Source organism: Pinus tabuliformis, chromosome 7 (genome assembly GCF_031772625.1).
Source record: "Pinus tabuliformis cultivar Carrire ecotype Pingquan chromosome 7, CPIR1, whole genome shotgun sequence".
NCBI classification, from domain to species: domain Eukaryota; kingdom Viridiplantae; phylum Streptophyta; class Pinopsida; order Pinales; family Pinaceae; genus Pinus; species Pinus tabuliformis.
This window is the reverse complement of record NC_142293.1, coordinates 659,066,727-659,091,002: the sequence shown is the minus strand read 5'-3', so window position 1 is coordinate 659,091,002 and position 24,276 is coordinate 659,066,727. Positions and strand designations below refer to the sequence as shown.

Below are 24,276 nucleotides of genomic sequence, written 5' to 3'. Positions count from 1 at the left end.
TGCATATCAGAGAGCCAAAGGAGACACTGAATCACTCTATTATATGAACCAAAGGAGGCCGCATGGACCTAGATCTTACCAACAGGAATTGCAAGGGACATCCGAGACCTATTATGACCCCTATCAAGCCACTTTCATGCCTTCTTGGGGTCCCCCTGCTCATCCTTCTTGGTTCACACCTCCTCCTTGTTCCTTCATAGATCCATATTATGCCCAACCAACTGCTCATTCGTTTCACTCTTATGATCAGCCCCAAACTCAGTGGAATGCACCTCATCAAGGGTGGAGGCCCCAGTACAACACTCCTCCCACTTCTTTTCCTCCACCACCTGCTCAATCGCAACCATCACCTCCTCCTCCACCAAGGCAACCCCAAATGCCTGCCCAACCACAACCCCATCCACATCCATCTCAAATCTACGCCCCCACTCAGCTACCCATACCACCATTTCCAAACCTATCCATTGGAGTAGCTCAACACAATGGCAATGCTGGGACACAACATGTCCAAATTACTCCTCTTGAGCTCAATGATCTTCACCATAGCCCAGGAAGAGTGTTGCAAAGCAGAGATTATGTTGACAACATTGAAGGACCAAAGGAAAAAAGAAGATTCAGAAGAGGAAATCAAGGAACCATGGGCTTTACTTGATGAAGAGAAGACATCAGAAGCAGAGATAAAGAAAGATCCTTCGTGGTTACCATCAAATCTTCCATGTACTCAAGAGAAAGATCAACAAACAAAGGGAGATGAGAAATCCATGATAGAAGGTGACATGAAGAATGATCCAGATTAGCAAAAGGACCAAGGATATCAAAGCTATATTGAGACATGGTTCCAGACAGCCACTAAGTTGCAGTGGTACTCTCTTCCTTAGCTATGTTTGATCCCTTCAAAGTTAGATCCTTTGGTTTCTAAAATCCGGATACCTGTCAAAGCATGCATTTCGAGCCTTCACATCATCTTGTCTCTAATCTCGATGTGCACATGGCTCCATTGGAAGTATTCTTATACTTGAAAGGAATTTTGTTTTTCAAGTAGGGTAGGGTAGAAAAAAAAAAAAAAAAATAAGAAAAATGAAAATAAGAAGAAAAAAAAAAAAAAAATCTAAGGTGAAAACCTCCTCGGAGGCGCCTTAGATTGGCTCATTGATTGAAAACCTCCATGAGGCGGTCAATGGGTTGGGAAAAAAGAGAAAAGAGAATAAGATCTCTGGGTGAAAACCTCCCTTGGAGGCGCCCAGGGCAGGCAATTAGGGTGAAAACCTCCATGAGGCGCCCTAGTTGTTTTATTCAAAAAAAAGAGAAAAAGAAAAAGAAAAATAAAGCTAATTTCCATTGAATAATTTCATGTTGCAGCAATGACATTGCAGGTCAGGAGGATCACTCAAAACAAAGACAAAGGAGTTTTTGTGCCTTCTAGAGGAGGTTCTATATTTCTACAGGAAACATCCTGTAGAACCTTCAAGCGAGCCAGATTCAATTTTGGAAGGGGATCTAAAGCTTGGAATCCATTGGTTATGCCTGCAAGCATCCATGTTCCCATTCCTCACCCTTTTCCATCATCTTTTCCACCTCATTGTGCTTCTTCATTGTGCTTCTACAGGAAGTTCCTGTAGAAATTGTAGGGAGCTAGAAATGGATTTCAAAAAGGTGGTTTGGCGAACATGGTAGCTTCCTCAAGGGTTTAGAAGTCCTCCTGCAATCTTCAAACTCCTCCTCCATCATCTCCATACCTGCATCACAGCCCAAGCTCAGTTTTTCTTTCCATGCAAAAACTTGCAAAATGCTTTGAAGAGAAAATACATAGAACAAAATTTGTTTTTGCCATAACTTGAAAACCATGCATCGATTTGAAGAACCATTTTACAGAGAATTGTATAGGGATGATGGCAACATGCTCGAGTAGTTTCAGGCCATTCCGGTGCACGGTTTCCAAGAAATCAACCTCCATAACCATCATCTATTTTTGCATTTTCTCCATATTCATGCATCCGTTTCAAAACCTGTTTCATGGGGATATGGATATGGGTGATAGTAACCTACCCAAGCAGTTTCAGCCGATTCTGATGCACGGTTTCCGAGAAATTGATCTCTGAAATCTTCAACCATTTTCCATTTTTCTCGAAATTTGTGCATCCATTGATCACGATTTTGCTATGGGAGGTGCATAATGATGATAGGAATGCACTTAGCAAGTTTTAGATCAATCCAGTTTACCGTTTGGGAGCAATGGCGAAAACAAGTTCTGGTCTTGTGAAAATTCAGCAGCAGCAGCTTGAAGGTGCAGATCTGAACGTGGAAATGAACTCCTGCAGCATGCATCCGGCCAAAGGACACCTGCACAAGGAAAACAACCAAAAATCATCATCCAAGCCCTCATGCAACCAAAGGATCCATGCATGCAGCAGCAGAATATGAGCATGCAGCAGCAAAAAGCACCTCACAGCAACCAGCTGGCTTCAGGTACGTGACTAAACCTTATTCCTCTATTGCATGAATCTAATATAAGCACTGCATGAATGAATGAGATGGGGGGATTCAGCGAGGAAGCTAGCCATATCCGATTGCACTCATCCAGGCAAAAATCACGCAGCATGCATGGGTAAGTCACTCACGTGAAAATTGAAAATAAAAAACAGACAGTGGTAGAGGCTTTAAATCCAGTGCAATTGATTAACAAGAAGAGGACATGCAGCTCATTATAGCAATGCCATCTGCATGTGGCCACGTACACCTGGCCACCTCACTCCTTCACCACAAATGACGCAGCAATTAATGAACGCTCAGTTGAAACTCACGGACTGTTGTTAACTTGCACTTGCAACATTTTCAACTGAAGTATGCATCCTCTGATTCCACAAAATGATTAACCCATCGTCCTCCATTGAGCTTTGTGGCCTGGTTCACAATTCTCCAGTGTATCGGGCTCACTTAGAGGTGCAGGGGCACTCTACAGGCGGTTCTACAGGAAGTCGTCTACAGGAAACACAGAAAACAGCTCTGCAGAAGGAAAACCCGAGATTTTTGTCAAAATTCAAGCTTGAAATGAGAAAAGTAGTTAAAGCTCGTGTCCAAGGTTACCAGGGTTCTTGAAAGTATTGATTTTGGGGTTTTTCAAATGCATTATAGATCTGTTAATGGTGGAGCAATCTGTTTGAAGTCAGAATCTGATCATCTATTTCATAGTCCATGGAGGACAAGATATTCCCTGCTTGGTCTAAAAACTGTTGAAGAATGCTTAGAAGAATATGATGTGAGCTTAGAGAATGGTTTAAATTCTCATGAAGTAGGAAAACGCCGTCAAATATATGGATGGAATGAGCTCCAGAAGAAAAATGGTACACCTTTGTGGAGGCTGGCAGTGGAGCAATTTGATGATACAGTTGTTAAAATACTTAGGCTGGTAGCTGGCATTTCATTTCCTCTCGCCTACTTTCGTGATAATGTGTCTTCTGAGGAGGGAATAACAGCCTATGTAGAGCCCCTGGTCATTCTCCTGATTCTCATCCTTAATGCCATTGTTGGAGTATGGTAGGAGAATAATTCTGAGAAGGCTTTGGAAGCTCTCAAAGAAATGCAATCTGATCATGCAAAGGTCTTGAGAGATGGACATTATGTTGTAGATCTTCCCTCCAGAGAACTTGTTCCAGGAGATATAGTGGAACTGAAGGTGGGAGACAAGGTTCTTGCAGACTTGAGAATTGTGTCCCTCAAGACATCCACCTTTAGGATGGAGCAGAGCTCCCTGACCAAAGAGAGCATGCCTGTGGTCAAAAGAACATATCCAGCCACCTTGTGTGACTGTGAGTTGCAGTCAAAAGCATGCATGGTGTTTGCAGGAACTACAGTTACCAATGGTTGCTGCACATGCATTGTTGAGAGCACTGGCAAGTTTACAGAAATAGGTAAAATTCAGGCACAAATTCAGGAAGCTTCAATGGAATGTCATGATACCCCTTTGAAAAGAAAGTTAGATGAATTTGGTGAGAGACTGACAACAGTGATTGGTGCCATTTGTATTCTTTTCTGGATCATGAACTACAAATATTTTCTTTCATGGGAAGTCATAGATGGGTGGCCAAAAAAAAATATCAGGTTTTCCTTTGAGAAATGTACGTACTACTTTAAGATTGCTGTTGCTCTGGCAGTTGTTGCTATACCAGAGGGATTGCCTGCTGTGATTACTACATGTTTGGCTCTTGGCACTTGTAAGAGGGCACAAAAGAACGCTATTGTGCATAAGTTACTGAGCGTGGAGACTTTGGGTTTCACCACAGTGATTTGCTCTGATAAGACAGGTACTCTTACAACCAATCAGATGTCTGTCAGTGAGTTTATAGCCATAGGGCATAGTGCTAGTTCACTTAGAGAGTTTATTGTTGAAGGAGCAACATATAATCCTGAGGATGGAAAAATATTGGATTGGCCTGCACATAATATGGGGGAAAATTGAGAAACTCTGGCAGAAGTTGCTGCAGTTTGCAATGATGCAGGGATATCTTGTCAAGGTCACCAGTTCCGTGCTACTGGTATTCCCACTGAGGCAGCCTTGAAGGTATTGGTTGAAAAAATGGGAGTTCCAGACCTAATGGCAGGTGATACAAGTGCCATTCTCAGCAATGGCACAGTGAAATTGGGCAATTGTGATTGGTGGATACAAATATCAAAGAGGCGGGCTTTATTGGAGTTTGATTGTGATCGAAAATCCATGGGTGTTATTGTCATGGAACCAATGGGACAAAATCGTCTGCTAGTGAAGGGCGCCATGGAAAATTTGCTTGAAAGGAGTGCTTTTCAACAACTTGCAGATGGATCAGTTGTTGAATTAGATGATGCATCAAGGGAATTACTCTTGAGGAGGTTTCATCAAATGAGTTCAAAGGCTTTGCGTTGTTTGGGACTTTCTACAGGAAGTTTAGAGAAAGGGCAGCAGAAGGAGAAATTGGCCGAGATTTTAGCTAAGGAGGTAGCACCTGTGTTGGCCACCCTAAGCACATCCATCCCCTCCATTAAAAATCATTTTTTTCAGGGTTCGAACACAATTTAGTCATGGTTCAACCTTCTACAGGAAGCTACAGGACTTTCTACAGGAAGTTCTGTATTTTTACCAGAAACATCCTGTAGAAGCCTTTGGGCAGGCCAGAATCAATTATGGAGAGGGATTTGAAGCTTGAAGTCTGTTGAGGAGGCATGCAACCACTCCTTTCTTCCATCCTCCACTGGCTTAATCTCCTTCCACCACCATTCCTGCCATCAGATTGAATATACTTGCACAATCATACCAAAGCTGAGAATTCTCTAGGAAAAGGAGCAGACAGTGGGAAGAAGCAGAGAGAAAAGCATGGTTTTCATGACAGAGAAGAGGACATCACTTCAGGAGCTTGGCATGAAAAGGAGGCCACCAGGGCCATCAAAGATGAGGAGATAGATTGGTTGCTCAGAGGATGAGCAACACTTTCAGTAGGGGGTGATGATGAGCCCCAAAAATGGATAATTATTTGGGCTCATTCAACCTCCTAATTCGACTTAATCCACCATTCTCATTAGTTTATTGCATGTTTTTGATTATATTTATGCTAATAGAGTGAATTGGGTTAGTCATTATGCCAACAAGTCTAATGTGTGCTTTGTGTAGCCTTTTTGGTCAATTTGGAGACAAAATCAAGGGGTTTAATGAGCACTTGGCAGCCAAATTCGTGGGAGAACAAGAGAGAGGATTTGTAGGAAGGTGTCCCCTTCATTTATGGGCCCTTACCTCGAATTCTCCACCATCAGCTCGGAGTTCAAGGGCCACCAAATCAATTAGCACAAGGGCAGCCAAGCAAGTCAAGTAGGACTGTTGTTAACTACAAGTTTTGGGCAGCCGAGTCCCTAAAGTTTAGGAGGACTGTTGGGTCCTCAATTTGTATAAATAAGAAGGCTTAGGGCCTCATTTTGCTTAGCTTGTAGTTAGTCATTTCATAGTCTTGTTGTAGTCATTTTGTAGTTCGATTTTTAGGCAATAGATTAGTTTTGTTGTCAGCTCATTTTCAAGTTCTCCTTGTGGACAGTTTTGATGTAACTCTTCATTTCTTGATCAATAAAGATGAATCCAGCTTTGCACCAGCTCTAAATCTCTCTTAGGAGGTTGTAGCTCTTGGGGTTGGGCCCATCTCAAGCGCCCAGTACCTCCTTTGTTTACCTTTATGTGTCTTTGCTGCATTCTTAGAGTAAAATCTGCTATTTAGATTTAAAACTTGTTGTGTTATTTAGGTTGCTTTTTGATGATTAAAGTATATTTTCATGTTCAGATTGATTTGGATAGATTAATAACATAAAGGATCTGTGGAAAAAGGGGCTCAAGCACCTCTGATCTTACCTCTCCCTCAGTGGGATCGTGAGTTGGGAAAAAGGTGACCTTGCTGCCCACAAAAACGCTATTTTGCTTCACCATGCAAGTATTAGTGTTGGATTCTTAGTTGTCAAACTTGATATCAGTTTTTGACTGCATGCTTAGGGTTATGATTACTTAGTTGCATAGTTAGTTCATCTGATTTTGTGCAAATAAACTTTTGTTCCATTTCTTTTGCTATTATCTAGGTCAGATTAGGTCAAGGTAATTAGGTTCTTGATTTTCCAAGTCTTCATTTGTTAAATTCGAAAAATAACTTGCAGAGCACCTGTTATCCTTCTCTATCTACCCATAATCCATCAGATAATCTACTCCAACCCTTAGTCCATGATTCGTACCCTTCATTTGCCATACTTTCCCCACCTTGCCCTAATTCCTACATTCTTGTGCATCATCGCTTCCTCCATCCTTGAACAAATCCAATCACTCCTTAGCCTCATCCACCAAGTCCTAGACCTCTTCACACCCCTATTTCACCTCCATACTCATTCCTCCATCTTTTTCCCTCCATCCATGCTCCAAAATCCCATTTCGAAACATCCTTTAGAAGAATTACAGAACATCCTGTAGAAATCCTGAACATCCTGTAGAACCCCTGCAGACTTCCTGTAGAAGCTCATAAACACGGTTTCTTGGCAGCCAAAGTTTGTGAGACTCTCTGGAAGGGTGTTAGGGACTCCTTAGACCCTCTTTGAACCTTCCTGACCTCTTCCAAGCATTTCTCCTCCTTGATCCACCTCTGCACAGTAAAAAATAGTTAAAAGCACATGCATTATAATTCCAACAACTTAATCAAAAATACAAAAAGATGTTTTCTTCAGATAGAGGTAGTCTAGACACATGTATTTTACCTTCATAGAAGTAATGGCATCTCATTCAGTAGTTTGCATGCTCTCTTTTGCATCAGTAGGACTAGCTGGTAGAATTAGGGTTTGCTAGGGTTTGAGTTTCTTTTTGGCTTTTAGTTTCTTTCCGCAAGTAGATTAGCTTCCTTTGAGTTAGCTTTCATCCATCAGTTAAAAAGCTTCTTCTAAGAGATCATAGAGGTTGGCTTAAGCCCCTAGCGGACTTGTGCCAGCTGACCAAGTGACAGCTGTGGCAAGAGCTAGTACTTGTGCATACAACACCGTCACTTCCAAGTTTGTTACGAACTACCGGGTTGATAAAATTAAAGAAGGAAGCTCTAGGAGTTGTAGCATTATTGCTACAATACTGGGGCTCACCAGGAGACAGTCGAGCAGATGGGTTGGGAACATGCTTCGCATATTTCTTAGATTTGTGGTCGCTGCAAGGGGGCTACCTCTTCAAGACATGAGGTGTCTCGTGATCTGCAAGAGTTGAGGAAGAAGGAAAATCAGGAGGTTCACCATTTCGGGAGACATGAACCAAGTGTTTCAGCTCTTAGCTCATGAAGTCAAGGTCCACAAACTATTCAAGAATTTTGTGACATAGGTGAAGGAAGCAGGTAGAAAAATCCTAACTGATTCGCCAGGCTTCATTCTCAAATGAGATATTATTTCATTGACATCTTGGTGGTCAGACTCATGAAAGGCTTGATGGAGCTCCTTGAGGAAAGTGAGAAGGGAATGGAGAACTAGGTGGCATGGTATGACACCACCGATTAGCACAACCTTCAAGGGTGAGGAAGAAGAGTACGCAAACAAGCTCATCACTATCAATTTCATGAGATTCACATAAATGAAGAAAATTAGAAATGTGCTCGGTTATGGACGTTCTGTCCTCACCATCAAACTTTAACAAGGACAAGTGATAGAGAAGCTCGTCAGGGATTGATAACTGATTGAGGGAGAAATGAGAGAAACACCTCACTAGCACGAATTGTGTATTGTTCATTGAGTTAAAGATTCAACCTAGATGTACAGGTTTAACTTGTCATCTGGCCCTCCTTCTAGCACCAAAATGGTGACAGTGTTGGACCCACCAACACCAGGCGATCACCCTGGTATGAAGTCCCAACTAGACCTCACACTGTTTGGTGTGGGAGTCCCATCCGGTACGATGGCCCGGTTGCCATTATCTTAAAGATTTGCCTCAACTCTTTCTTGTCAGCACAGGAGAGTGGTCTATTTTGTCTTGCGAGAAGTGAGGTTCGTGTGCCTCGTGATTGTAAGTGTCTCTTGTCTCAATGGCTCTTTCACTATAGAGGGAGAGGGTGGGAGTGAGTACCAATTCGGTTTGCAAAAGTCCCAACTCTGCTAGGAACACACAACACAACAAGACGTGCAAAGCCTTTGGTGGAATAGTCCACACAAATGTGGCAGTCACAACAAACAAGGGAAGATAACACGTATAATACTCAGCGGATTAGTTCGCGTGAGTGTAATGGTTGTTATAGAAAGTTTTATGTGAAAGGTTTGTCTGATGTTCGGGAGAGTAGTATACACGGGCGAGACAGTGCTAATAGCATATACAACACACTTTCATTAACATATATGTATTACAAAAAGTGAATTAGTTCAAGTGTTAAACATAGGTTAAAGCAACATGCATTACAAGTGTTAAAGATTAGTCTTACAACAGTTAAAATACATGTGTGAAAGCGTGTTGGCCCATGAGCAAGCTTTTGAATTAACCAAAAATTCCAAGACACATTGTTAAACCATACATCACTAACCCCACGTGTGGGCGTTGGAGCCATAACTTCTTCCTCAAATAAAAGATTACAAACTCTCAAGGCTATGCGGGAGGAGGTGGGGTGAAAAAGCCCTTTCCATGTACAAATGAGGGGGTATTTATAGCCAAGGGTGAAATTAACCCTTGTGGCTATTCGACTACCCTCATGACTGTTTGACTTCCATGACTTTTCAACTTTACATGACTCTTCATACAACAACTGGGTCTCTTGGACTTGCAAGTTACAATACATTGATTGACATGATGGCCACAATAGAGATGTGGACAACATGACTCATGACATGACTCGACATGATAGTACTGGTATATTCGTGTTGCTGCTGGTGATGGATGTCCTCATGGTGTGTCACTGCTTAACCTCCACATGGCAACATGCGTGGAGTCTTTGATGGTTGTTGGGTTTGATTGATGTTGCAGTCTGTTAGGTTGTGTTATATTAGGTTGGACGGACCTACCTATGGTTTTGTGCATGGTTTTAGCACATGGTTTTGGGCGCAATGGTTTTTCGGTCCATGCTATTGGATTTTTCGGAATGTATATATATGTATTGTAACATTGAAAGGAACATAATGAAAAATCAATCTGGTAGTCCCGGTCTTGGGATCCAGGGCAAAATATCTATGTATATGTGTTTTATGTGTTATGCTCTCGCATTGTTTATTTTCTGTGTTTTAGAATTCGTATGCAGCTAACTTCTGTACAGGGTTAAAACCTACATTTGGTATCATAGTTGTTTTGGCTTCAAGGGGATGCCTTTGTTGCTGAGGGGCTTTACTCGGGCCTATGTTAGACCTTGTTCAGTGGGAGATCTGCGGAATCAGTTTTGGTGGTGAAAGAATATGACAAGCAATGGAAAGATAGAGATCGAGAAATTTAATGGTCAGAGTTTTGAGTTGTGGAAACTCATGATGGAGGATCTGTTGGTGGATAAAGATCAGTGGATCGTGGTAGATTCGCGTACTAAACCAATGGGAGTGTCTGATGAAGAATGGAAGAAGTTAGATTTGAAGGAAAAGAGCACAATATGATTGTGTGTCTCAGCTTCAGTATTGCTGAATGTATCAGGGGAAGCTACGGCGAAGGCTTTGTGGGACAAGTTACTGACTTTGTTCCAATCGAAGTCTCTCATGAATAAATTGTTCCTAAGAAAAAATATGTATAACTTGAGGATGAAAGATGGAGACTCGGTGACAGAGAATCTAAATGCATTGAATACTGTGGTAAGTTAGTTATTATCTGTTGATATTAAAATTTCAGATGAAGATAAGTGCATCAGCTTGTTGTGTTCTCTACAAAATTCGTGGGATAGTCTAGTTATTGCAATAGGTAGCAATGCAACTGCCTTACAATTTGATGAAATAGTCTCATCCTTGCTAAGAGAGGAGATGAGATGGATAAATATGGACAGCTAGAATGGTGATGCCTTATCTGTATGAGGACGATCCCAGAACATAAAAAGAAAATAAGTCATCGAGTGGGAGATCTAAATCTATAGGAAATCTGTAAAGGTGGTGTGCTGGAAATGCGAAAAAGGAAGGGCACTACAAAAGGGACTATAAATCTAAATCTCCTGACAAAGGAAAGGGATCTGATGATGCTTCTTCTGTAGAGGTGAAAACCACCTCAGATGAAGGTGGGGATGTGTACTTGGATTTTTCAAGTACACATGTAGATCTTGAGGCATGGTTGATTGACTCAGGTGCATCCTTTTACTTCACTCCCCATAGAGAGTGTTTCTGTGAGTATGAGAAATATGATGGTGGTGATGTCTTCTTGGGGGATGACAGGAAGGCTAGAATCATTGATCACGGAAGAGTAAAGTTGAAGTTGCAAGGTGGAAGGATTAGAACACTTATGGGTGTTATGCATATTCCTACATTAGCCAAAAATTTGATTTCTATAAGAAAGCTAGATGATGTAGGTCTAGAAACAGTGTTCGAGAAAGCTACCTGCAAGATGGTTCAGGGAGCACTGGTATTGATGTAGGGATTTAGGATTGGAACTCTATATAAGCTGCAAGGTAGCACTGTTACTTATGGGTGCAACAGTCCTATGGTTCCTGAAAGTGGAGCAAAAAATCTAGTGGTCTCTAGAGAAAAGACCATGTTATGGAATCAAAGGCTTGGATATATTGGAGAGAAGGGCCTTCGAATACTTCATGGTAAAGGTATGGTAGAAGGTATGACTAATAGCTCCCTTGATTTTGATTTATGTGGAAATTGTGTATATGGGAAGCAGAATGGGTGAGTTTCCCTTATGGTGGTAAGAGGGCGAAACCGATATTAGAGCTTGTGCACAGTGATGTGTTTGGACCTTTGAAGGTTCCATCATTGGGTAAGTCTGTGTATTTTTAGGTTCCTATAATAATAGGATTCATAATTTTGAATTGACCATGTAAGTTTTGTAATATTGTACATACTTTTTCTTTCTGCAAATGTTTTCCCATATTTAAAATATTAAAAAATGTAAAGAGGGCATGTCCTAAAAGAAATATCAAAGGGAAAAAAGGATAAGAAAATATCAAAAAAGGTAAAAAATGTGAACCCCAAACAAGAAACAGATCATGAAAGTGTGCAAGTCCAAATGCCACTACTTTTTACTTACTATGCAAAATAATGCTTGTGTGCAACTTGTCATAAATGCCACAACCCATGATAGTGAAGTTGTTTAATCTTGACTACTTCGTGCTTTAAATTTCATGTTTATATTTAGAGAAGATCTGACCAAACTGTTTAATCTTGGCAGATCAGTAGTTAGGTAGAGAAATAAAATGTGCTCATAAGCTTAATCTGATCCATTGGAAGATATAAGGTTAGAATTAGATAATTTACTTTTCAAAAGAAAAAGGAAAGAAAGGGTCTGCTAGTTTAAATTCACCAAATAAAGTGAAGAAAATTTTTTAGGGTAAGTAAAAGGGTAAGTAGAAGAAAGATTACAGAAGTATAAAGTTGATTGAAGCATAAGCACTTCATCATACTTAACTATATGTTTCAGTGTGGAGGAGTAGTTAAGAGAATGAAAACATGTTCACAAGCTGATTTACTTAACTTCCCCTCATATCTTTTCACCCCCAACTACTTATTTACTAGCATTCCCCAGTATCCCATCGTTCCTTGTTAAAATACCATTTTTTCCCTTCATTTTCACCCTTGCCCCTTGGTTTCACACTTTTCCCTAGTAAATTAACCCCCCAAAAATCATTTCCCAAACCAAAACCCCTTTTCCCTAGTGTGAAGCCTATTCCCCTTTGAAAAAAATCATTTTCCCTTATTGATTTCCCCAAAAACCCATAAAACCCCTGTTACCCTAAGTTTGGTTTACCCCCGCATTTCTTAACTAACCTTCGTTGTATTCACTTTACTCGATATATCCCTTTTAACCCACCCCATCGGTTTGGTTAAGTAAACCCCTCTGCAGTTTAAACCCTTTTCTACTCTGTAAACCTGTGTATTTTATTAAACCCACATTATATTAAAACCCTGCTTTATCACAAATCAATTACAAATCACTTGTAATTATTCCTAGGCCACGCTAATCCCCACCCCTTTGCCCTCTGTGCAACTTCACCAAGTGACAGACGTTAGATATATCACTCCCAGATTTGACGCCGCACATCCATATCGCGTTCATTCACTTTCCGATGCTTACCCACCCGAGAGCACGCGATATGAGTGGTTTTGCTCAAGCCCCTTTGGTTACATGCCGACACTGTGTTAACTCGTGTGCTCCCAAAATAATACCACCCATCACTCAAAATTAGTGCGATGGCCACCAATACCACCTCCCCTCATAATCCTAAACCGCTCACTGTTCACAATATCAAATCTCGCACCAAATTAAAATGTGACCCGTTGAAACCCTGAAAACCCTCGTTTTCACTCCTTTTGCCTGTTTACACAATAAAACTTGTCAAACCCTTCCAGCACCACCTTGAACCTCTACAACCCTATTTGACCTCTGATTTCCTTAAAAACATTACCATGACTCCTTCCACAGACATCCCTGTGCAATAAAGCCATCAATTACCTTCCCTGCCAAACCTGTGTTTTCTTAATGATCGTTTTATTTTGCAGGTAATTAGGAGAAGACCAAAGCTTGGATAAACATGTTTGATACTAGTCACAAAACTTGTTTACTGCAAGACTTGAAAGGAAATCTATTCAAAAGCATATATTCAGAAGAAGAAGACAATCATACACAGAACAGAGAAGAAATCATTTACAGAAAGAAATACAGTTAAAAGACTGAACAGAGGAACTAGACAGAACATATAGTTGAAGGAAAAATCAAACAAACAAAAATATGATCAATATCCCACTGACCGATGCTAATACAAGTAAAAAACTAAATAATTTACTATTGAAATACACAGTAAAAAGTTAAAATGTACAGTAAAATTAAAAACACAGTAAAGGATATTGACAGGTCAACAAGGTCAAAGCGTATCAGGTGAAAGAGTATTGAGTGAAATGTCATATGTAAATATGACATCGAGCGTAAAGACCAAACAACCAGGAAGTTTAAAGGGAAAAAGATCAGACATAAAAGATAGTAGAACCTAAATAACAGGGACAACAAGCAGCAGTTCAAAAGTTGTCTTTATCTTCTTGCATGAAGATATTTTCCTTTTCCTAGATTAGTTCTCAATACAGTTTGAGATATTTTGTAAATTAATTTGTATAAATACTTCACAATTCGAAGTATTTAGTGTGGATTACTATACATTTGTAGAGTTATTTTGATCTTGAACCTAAGGGTGATTGTACCAATTTCAAGTCAACAGACTAGAGCAAGTAATGAAAGCATTGCACTACAGGATTCATGAGATGAGCTATTTGCAGTGAAGTATCTTCTTTATGTGATTTTGTTACCTTCTCATGTTTTCATGAACTTAATTGTAATTCCAAATTTGAATGAATAAACTGGAAATATAACTCAAAACTTGTTTAAGTACACTTTGTTTTCAACAGTTAGTCATTTATATGTTTTCCTCTGATACTCGGATTTGAGAACCCTTAATTGCTCTCCCATCCCGATTGGCCTCTTTCATTCCTTCCATAATCCGGCCTAAGGAACCCTTAATTACTCCCTAGATCCGATTAGAAGCCACTTCACCATACAACCTTTGAGATCTGCAAAAAACCACCTATCTTTCCCTATAGACATTGTCTTTTAAAACTTGATCCAATCCAGTTTGTATGATATTGACTCCATAGAACAATGGTAAAAGAAAGCCTTTGTTCATATAAGTAAGTGATCCCACCACCCAAATTCAAACCAAAACCCAAGTGCAACCATAACTAGCCTAAAATTAATTAACTAAAACAAAGTTAAATCATAGAGAGAGAGCCCTCTCTAAGATTAGGAAGGCTAGGTCTTGATCTCCAAAAGTGGTTTGTGGCTACCTTGGTGATTTCTTTCTTTAACCTTGGGAAAATTACTGAACCCTAACGTGTACTATGTATCATTTATAGATGACTTCTCAAGGAATACATGGATATATTTCCTCAAGAAGAAATCTAAAGTCTTTGACAAGTTTAAAGAATTTAAGGCTCTGGTGGAAAACTAGACAGAGAAGAAGATAAAGGTGTTGAGGATAGATAACAGTGGAGAATTTTGCAATAAGGAATTTGAAGAATTTTGTAAGAAGTGTGGTATAGCATGACAGGCGATGACTCCATATACACCTGAGAAAAATGGAGTTGCAGAACGAATGAACAAGACGTTGATGGAAAGGGAAAGAAGCATGCTTAGTGGTGTCGGGTTAGGACAGGAATTCTGGGCAGAGGCAATGGAGATAACATGTTACCTGGTCAACAGATCACCTTCATCAGTGTTGGAGGATAAGACTCCACAAGAGGTATGGACTGGTAAGAAACCCTCTCTTTCACGTCTGATGGTATTTGGATGTGATGCATATGTACATGTTCCAAAGGAGAAAAGAACCAAGTTGGATAGTAAATCTGAAAAGTGTATCTTTATTGGGTATAAGGATGATTTAAAGGGTTATAAGCTTTGGAACCTAGTAACAAGGAAGGTTTTGCACAGCCAAGATGTGGTGTTCATAGAGGTGAAATATGTTATTAAACATGAAGTCCCATCAGAGGAACCTAAGAAGATAGAGTTTGAGCTAAAGGAGGAAGAATCATTCTCTACAGCAGAAGAGGAATAATAAGATGAAGAGCCACAAACTCCGATTATGAGAAGATCAGTTCGAGAAGGAAGGCATCTAGAAAGGTATAGTCCATCTGCTTTCTATTCAAATTTTTATTTATTTATTACTGATGATGATCCGAGAAATGTGAAGGAAGTAATAGATTCAGAGGATGGAAAATCTTGGAAAGAGGCCATGGTTGATGAAATGGCATATTTTCACAAAAATAAGGCTTGGGATCTGGTGGAGTTGCCAGCTGGAAGGAAACCCATTGGTAGCAAATAGTTGTTCAAGAAGAAGACAAATGTAGAAGGAAAGGTGAAAAAATACAAAGCTCGTTTGATAGAAAAAGGTTATTCCCCGGTGTAGAGAATTGATTTTGGTGATATTTTTTCTCTTGTTGCTAAGGTAGCTTCTATTAGATTACTTTTATCAGTTGTTGTTGCTTTTGATTTTGAGGTAGAACAGATGGATGTGAAGACAACATTTCTTCACAGGGATTTGGAAGAGGAGATCTACATGAAGCAACCTGAAGGCTTTGCGATGAAGGGTAAGAAAGAACGGGTATGCAAGTTAAAAAAGTCTTTGTATTGGTTAAAACAGTCACCAAGGATGTGGTATCAGAAATTTGATACATTTATACTGGGACTTGGCTTCACCAAAATCAAAGAAGATAAATGTGTGTATTTTAAATTAATTGGTGACTATGTTATTTATCTAGTCTTGTATGTGGATGATATGTTGCTAGTTGGAAATGACAAAGAAATTATCTAGTATTTAAAGACCCGATTTTCCTCCAAATTCAACATGAAAGATCTTGGTGCTACAAACTATATTTTGGGCATGGAAATTAAAAGAGATCAGGCAAAGATGAAGCTCTAGTTAAACCAAAGGATGTATGTCGAGACAATATTGCAGAGGTTTAAATGCAGGATAGTAAACCAGTGAAGGTTCCTATTCCTGTAGGTGTGAAGTTATCTGCTGAACTGTGTCCCAAGACACAAGAAGAGGTAAAGGACATGTCTCGTGTTCCATATGGAAGTGTAGTCAATAGCCTAATGTATGTAATGGTCTGTACTAAACTAGACATTGCACATGTAGTGGGAGTATTGAGCATGTTTATGTCAAAATCAAGGAAGGAGCACTGGACATTAGTGAAGCACGTTTTCAGGAATTTATGTGGCACTAATGATTATGGTTTGTGCTACCAAGGAAGACCAGGATTGGAGAGAGTGTTGGATATTCGTGGTTTTGTTGATGCAGACTCGGGTGGTGGTCTGGATCAGAGAAGATCTACAAGTGGGTATGTTCTTAACCTATTTGGAGGTGCAGTGAGTTGGATGAGTAAGAAACAATCTGTAGTGGCACTATCAACTATAGAGGCAGAATACATGGCAGCCACTCATGCAAGCAAGGAAGTAGTTTGGTTGCAAAGATTGTGTTCAAGTATGGGGCTAGTACATGAAGCTATAAGGATAGATTGTGACAGCCAAAGTGCAATTTTCTTGGCAAAGAACCCTGCTTATCATTCAAAGACAATGCACATTGATGTTCAGTATCACTTTGTGAGGGATATGATAGAAGACAAAAAGGTATTGCTGGTAAAGGTGGACACTTTGACAAATACTGCAGATGCATTGACAAAATCTTTGAGTTCTGAGAAGTTCTCTTGGTGTAGATAAATAATGGACATTGCAAGGCTGGATAAATGACTATGCTCTCCTGTGGCCCCTTGTGGAAAGAAAACAACAAGTGGGAGGATGTTGGGTTGTGTTATATTCTTTCCATGACTAGCCAACATAGTTAACGAGGTGTTATAGCTCCAAATCTCACTCTTGATGTTTGTGATGCTGCAATCATGGCCTAGGGAAACCCCTCCTTCCAGACCTGGACCAAATACTTAAAAAACTATGTTTTACTCCCTATACGCGATATTGCCCTGACCTAAACGCGTGTGTACACGGGTCTGTGTATACCCAACCCGCGTATATGTCTTAAGACACTTAAAAAAATTAAATCTCCTTAATTTCGGGCGGAGATCATGGGTTTTACCTATTGACTACCTATTAGTGCTCGTGGCCCAACTGTTCCCAATGAATTCCCAACTAAAAACCTACTTTGGGAGAAGTATAAAAAGGCTTCAATGGGAAGGCCTAAGGGAGGAGAGAATAGAGAGAAAAATCACTTTGCTAAGATTATCCCTGATTAGGTCTAAAGATCCTTGTGCTTCCAACACTTCCCCTATTACAGGAAACCCTTGTTTCCTCGAGTTATGATGTCTTTCCATTAGTTGAGATATCCTTGAGTGAGTCATGGAAGGAGTTTGTTGAAGGCTTGAAATTGGATGAATCCAGAGGATGGTTTCGCTTGGAGCCTGTGAAAGGAAGACTCAGGTGAAATCATTTCTTACTGTATTTTGGTTATCTATAATAAAAGAAACACTTGCCTTGTTCCTGATATGAATCTTCTTCATGCTTATGATATTAATGTTATGATTTACATGTGAATGGTTGTTTCAATTGTATAACTAACTTTCAATATGCTATGAAGTTGATTTACTTATGATGCTTGGTCCATGTACTGTTATGCTTTCTTGAATTGATTGTTTTGTAGGTTGTAGGATTGAAAGGAACTCCAAGAGTGTTTGGACCCTAGCTGGATCTACCCAAATGAAGGAACCCCAGCTACACCTCTCTTTGCGTAGTTTGTTTATATTAGCATCATGGTTGTATGGAATGCTTTTTTTTCTCATTAGATAACCCCCGCTCTGCTAGGGTATTGACCCAAGACCCTAGGGGACTTTGTCCCTCAAAAAAATTGGTGACTCTTCTGGGGACAACAGTATTGTTGTTCCTAGTTTGGGTTTATTCAAGCCAATCAAGGCTCAGCTGTTTAGTTACTTGCTGTGACTGAGTAGTCTATTCTTGTAGGAACTTGAACTGTAAGTTTGATCAGTTTCTTCAGAATTTTTTTTGTTTTTTTCTTGTGATATGTTATATACGCATCTTAGTCAGGTTACAGTCGCGTATGTATGCAAGTTTCACCATATAAACCCGCGTATACACACAACTATGTATTGACACAGTCGTGTATACCCTAAAATTTTCAAGATTTTTCAAATATTTTTGTTTCTGAAGATCTGTTTGCTGGTATGAGTCTTTCTTGAACAGTTACTTTTCTATGTCAGTATTTATTTTTACAGCAAGTTCATGATTTCAAACTCTCTCCAGTTGTGGAAAGTGTTGGTCTTGTTTTGTTTTGTTGCAAGTGCCATCATTTTTGTTTAAGCACACAAGATTTCTTTCTGGGAATCTTGGTTGTTCTAGTCTTCCAGGGCAGAAAGATTGGTCTCAATCTTTGTGGCAAACCTTGTTTTGGTGATCTTTTTGTTTGCGTGTCAAAACTGCATCTTTGTGGCCATTTACTTTTCTTGCTTTCTGAAAGTTGTTGAATGGCACTTTCTTCAAAGTTGTCTTTCTTGATCTTTTGGTCTTTGTTGCCAAGCTCTTTGTGCTGCTTTTTGGTCGTTCAAGGCATCTTGAGATGCCTATTTTGTCAAGTTTTCGCCCATTTTGAGTTGATAACTTGCAAAGTGTCTTGTTGCCTATTTTTTGGTCTCAAAGTTTTCTATAGCATTTAGGGCACTTTTGAAAAGTCATTTTTGTGTTTTCTTTTGAAGAAGACTTCTTGAAAACTTGGTTTTTTGCTTTCTTTGGCCTTGTTTTGATTTAATTTATTTTCTGCGAGTGAAAGTGCATTTTTGTTTGTCTTGAAATTTTCTTTTAGTGTTTGGATGAAAATGATCATTAGAAACTTATATTGTATCTAAGAATTTTAAGTGGTGAATTAGAATTGATAAACAAGTTACTTTCATTCTTTGATTTAGAGTAGTCTTAAGTTTTGCATCAGCATGTACTCATTGCATTAGGATAAATTTGTGCATCTTTTAGGGCATCCATAGTTTTGTTAATTTTTGTGAGTGTGAAGCTTGAGTAAAATAAAAAGAAAGAAAAAATTATTGCTTTCATAGAAGTTCCTTAGAACCTAGTAGAAATTTATTTCATCGAAGAACAAAATGAGTGCATTTGCATATAGTTTGGTTTTTATTAATTTCTTTTGCATCAAAAAACCACAAGTTTCATTTCCACTTATCCCTTGACTTAATAACAACCCATTTAAAAACAAGCGCTAATTGAAATACACTATAACTTTTTTATAATTGTCAATTTAGACACACCAACAAGTTTTAGGATATTTTAGGGCCTTAGATTAGGTGTGTGGAGAGAAAAATCTCCAAGGCCATTTAAACTGTCAAACATAGGAGTCTGAATAGTGAGTGCAAATCCAATAGCGTTAGGAAGACCAGGAAAGCTCTGGATCTGGGAGTTAAACATGAGGGTTTTTGAAGATAAGGAAGAGAGATACCCCCTCTCCTACTTGTTGGATCTTACCTCAAAACTGTTCCACCTAGCTTCTAACATGAGTTGGTAACCTTAGTTGCTTCTCCTAAGGATCTACATAGGTGGCTGTGGAGGGGAATCCCGTGGCACCTGAGGTCGACATTGTATCACTCTCAACTATACTTCTAGAGGGTACAATTGTGAAGCTTGGGGGCTTGCACCGGTGCAAGATGTTGTTAGGAGGTCAACATAACTTCCTCTGTTACCTTCACTGGTACGACTGGGCCGTCATTATCCCAGACTATTTTCAGAAGGCCCCTTACTTCACTCTCTTGTATTTTGGTATCCGGTCCTCATCACCTAGAGCAGAAATACTTGAAAGTTGTTTGACTAGCTAACATATTTTAGGGACCTTTTAGTGTGTGCTATGTGCTCTTAGTTGGCCTAGCTTTCATTTTTTCTTGAATCTTTGATTAGATCTTAATAAAAGTTCAAAGTGGCTGACCGATCGCCTAGACGATCTCGAAGACTTCGTGGTCTTTCACCACCGAGTTTAGAGCTTTCTCCTAGAAGGCGCAAACATAATACTGCTGGTGGGTCCCATGGCAGCTGATGCATCGGGGATTGATCCTCCCCTTGAGGACATTAGTGTTCAGGATAGGCCTTGTACTTCCGCAGAACTAGAGAGGAACACTCCAGTTCTTTCTCGAGTTCTCTTTCAAACAGAATATAACATAGAGGTAGAAGAACTCCCAGAGTAATTAGCGGCTCCAAATTCTCCTCTACCTTCTAACCATCTAGATGTATTATAATATGTTAGGACTTCGACACATACACCATCAAGTCCAGGTCATATTACGCACTTACCTTCGATGACCACCACTGGAATCATGGCTTCTACCACAAGTGCTACAACCATGCAGACTCCAACATCAGTACAAGGGGGAGGAACTATTTCCATCCCCTCTGCATCTTTATTTGGGTCTTTTGCTAACACATCCTTAGTTGGGTCTACCTCCATTCCTTCTATGAATGGAAATTCCCAAGTCAATGCATCTAGTTCTGGATTCTTCTCGTTTAGCACCCATTCAAAGAGTATTCTGTGAGTTCCATTTAGTGCCTCCACATCCATCATGGGTGGTTCGGCTTCATTTCAAGGTTTCCCTTTTGGAATGGTCATATACCACATTCCAACCCAACGATAGGATCCATGTCTTTTTCTTCTATAGGACGAGGCAGCAATCCCTTTCAAGGTTGGACTAACCCTGCGGTTAGTGACATAGGAACTGGGAATCCATTTTTTGACCAACAAGGGAATAGGCTGTACTCCATAGTTAGTTCGTTTCAAAGTATTCCTCCCTTAGCTTTTGCTTGGAATTTTTATCAGGGGTAATTGACTCCTTATAATCCTTTATGAGGGAGCTTCGCTGGTTATGGAGATTTTTCTATGGAGTTGGACAAACTCCGAGTTTTACTGGATCACAAGGTTCATCTTTTGGTTCAGCCGGTTCTACTGGTTACTTCGGGTAGCCTGGTGCCTTCCAAAATCCAGGCCAATCTTTTGAGAACTTTGGGAGCTTCGCTCAGTCTGGGTGGAATCCCCAAGGTCCTCCTAGGCTTCCTTTTCTGGTAATGTTAAATTTTCTAGATCTCACGAAAATAACAAATGATCCAATCAAATATAATCTGGCCTGGCCTCCAGTCCCAACCAAACTCCCTTCGAACATTCCAAAGTTTGAGGGGAAGGGTGGTGAAGGCCCGGGTGACCATGTAACCACATTCCATTTGTGGTGCTCATCTAGCTCCCTTATTGATGACTCGATTAGGTTGAGACTTTTTCAACGCACCTTAACTGGTAATGAAACCAAGTGGTATATAGAATTGCCAGGGTGCAGCTTTACATCTTTCACTGATTTGGCTAATATTTTCCTAAATCATTTCCAGTTTCCCATCCGTTATGATGCCGAAACTGAACTTTTGGCCAATTTTCGTCATGACACGACAACTCACATTTCTGATCATATTCAGGAATGGAGACGGAGAAAGAGGCTCATTAAAGCTGAAATTCCTCCCAAATATTGTCTCGAATGGTTTTTGAAATAATTACAACTTGAAATCTCTAAGGATGTCTCTCTGTCTCGAGTCTATTATGAGGAGCAAGCTATTTTTAGAGCCCAGTAGTTAGAAATTATTTATTATCAGTCTGGGATTCTACAAAAAATCTTGCCAGATGCTCCTAGGACTAACATTGATATAGCCAAGTCGAAGCCAGGTAAACATGCGGATGGTATTGTTGGATCCATAGACACAAATGCGGTGAACCTGTTGAGCTAATTGCAACAGTTGTCTTTACAAACTGCTCCTAACAATCAAGTCACATTGTCTAACCCTTCGTCTTCTCAACCCTCTTTGGTTAATGCCATCCAATCCTCCAATCCCAAAGGAAATCAAAATTCCAATGGGAAAAAGAAGGGACGAGGTAAGAAAAAGAGTCAAGATGGGAATACTGATGCAAATAAACCTGGCAATAATGCTGGTGGTGGTGGAAATGAGTCTAGAAATAAAGTCAAGTTTCCATGCAAGCTACATAGTGGAGACCATTTAACTCATCTCTGCCCAAAAATTCAAGATTCTCAGCACTTGTTAGGGCAGCAAGGGACTTCTAGCTCTCAAGTTGTGTTAACCAACCCTTTTCCCTAAGGGCAGCAAATGCTTGCTACCGCGATTTCAAATCCTGGTTCCTCTACAGGGGGCAACCAGAAAGGGGAGAAATCATCAAATGTTTTCATGATGGGTGTTAACATCCATGTGGCCACATGATCGTGTGATTATGGTGAAGGTGAAACATCCAAGGATAAATCAGTTCCCGAAACTACCAACCCACTTCATATTGAGCAACCCTCTATCGAGAATATACCTAGGATATTGAAAGGTTCCGCTAAATGTGCGACTATCAACCCTAATGTTAGGGCAGCGCAAAATTACTCCATTGTTGAGGATCTGGCTCAGACTCCATGTGCTATGTCTGATTTAGAGGTGCTCCAGTCGTGTCTTGATCAAAGAAGTGCCTTGATTTTGGCAATGGGGGCAGTGGATCCAAACAATTCTTTAGCTCTCACTTTTGATATGAATAATGTCAAAAAGAGACTTCCTCATCATATGGCTTTCCAGATAAAGTCTACTTACCAAAAAACTAATATTTTTCAGACGGTTACAGATGAGGGAGCTTCCACATGTGCCATGTCTATGTCATGTTGGAAGGCCATTGGATCGCCTTCGATCGTTCCTTCACCTACCCTCTTGACAGCGTTTGATGGTCATTCTCATAAGCCATACGGGATTATCCCGACCTTTCCTATATGTGTTGGAGGAAAGGTTGTTAATATCGAAGTAGAAGTCATTGATGCTAACCTAGATTACAATCTCCTCTTAGGAAAGAACTGGGTATATGAAATGGATGCTGTTGTTTCGACTCTATTTCGTGTCATTTACTTTCCTTGTGAGGGGAAAATTGTTAAGGTTGATCAATTGGATTATTCTCCAGTTGATCCTTGAGCAACATCAGAATCTACTATTCCGATGGTGGATAACCCCCATCCGCCTACCGAGAATCTGGGAGTCGGGATGTACTCTTCCTTAATCGGTACTTTTGATATTCTGCCTCCTATAGCTAGAATAGATACAATTTCATCCTCCAAGGAGCCTTTATGGAAAGATTTTGTTCAAACTCATTAATTTTCAAATCCTGGAGCCTTATCTTCATCTGTGACCACATCGAATGATGGCAAGGTGGGTTGATGGAGGGAAATGTTCCCCTAGGGCTTTTTGGGTTGAAACCCTAGTAGACTGAAAGTTGTCTATTCAAAGAAGCACCCATTCCCACAGCCATTATGCTATTATAAGAAAATTCTATTGTAAAGGGTACGTACCTTAGGTTCTATGTTTGAGAAGGCCTTTAGGGTCCAAACCCTTCTTGGAGTTCCCTTCTTCTCTTTTGTCCTGCAAAACAACCAATTGAAAGAACACAGCAATATATGGAAAAAACCTTATAAAGAAACCATCTTCATGTTATAAATAAATGTAGTTAGTTATGAAATCCAAACAACCATTTACATATGAATTCCAAACATGAATATCATTAACATAAAGAAGATTCATTTCGGGAACCAAGACATGTGTTTCTTTTATTATAGACAAATATAGTAGATAAAAAGGAATATTTTCACCTGAATCACCTTCAGCAGGCTCCAAGCAAAGCTTCCTTCCGGATCCATTCCAGCCTCAAGCCTTTAACAAACTCCTTCCATGACTCTCTCCATGATGTCATAAATGGTGGATGAACATCAACACACAAGGAAACAAAGGTTTCCTGGACAAATGGGGGAAGTGCAGAAGGCACAGGGGACTTCAGACCTGGTCAGGGGAAAAATCTCAGCATAATAACCTTTCTCTCTCTTCTCTCCTCCTTTAGGCCTTCCCTTTGAGGTCTTTTTATACCTCTCCCAAAGTAGTTTTTTAGTTGGGAGTTGGTTGGGAACAGTTGGGCCACGGGCACTAATAGGTGATCAGCAGGTAAAACCCGCGATCTCCGCTCGAAAATAAGGAGTTTTATATTTTTTTAAGTGTTTTAATACATATACGCGGGTTGGATATACACAGACCCGCGTATACAC

The 24,276-nt window shown here is 40.0% G+C and overlaps 1 protein-coding gene across 1 annotated transcript in view; it reads left to right on the top strand.

Moving 5' to 3' along the window:
* The window catches only part of LOC149249169 (calcium-transporting ATPase, endoplasmic reticulum-type-like), a 90,470-nt gene that overhangs the window by 40,389 nt on the left and 25,805 nt on the right, over positions 1-24,276 (top strand). Inside the window, exons 2-4 of the mRNA XM_089452188.1 lie at positions 3,164-3,406; positions 3,539-4,301; positions 4,497-4,863. Coding sequence (XP_089308314.1) covers positions 3,164-3,406; positions 3,539-4,301; positions 4,497-4,863 — 1,373 coding nt within the window. The remainder of the gene's footprint in view (positions 1-3,163; positions 3,407-3,538; positions 4,302-4,496; positions 4,864-24,276) is intronic.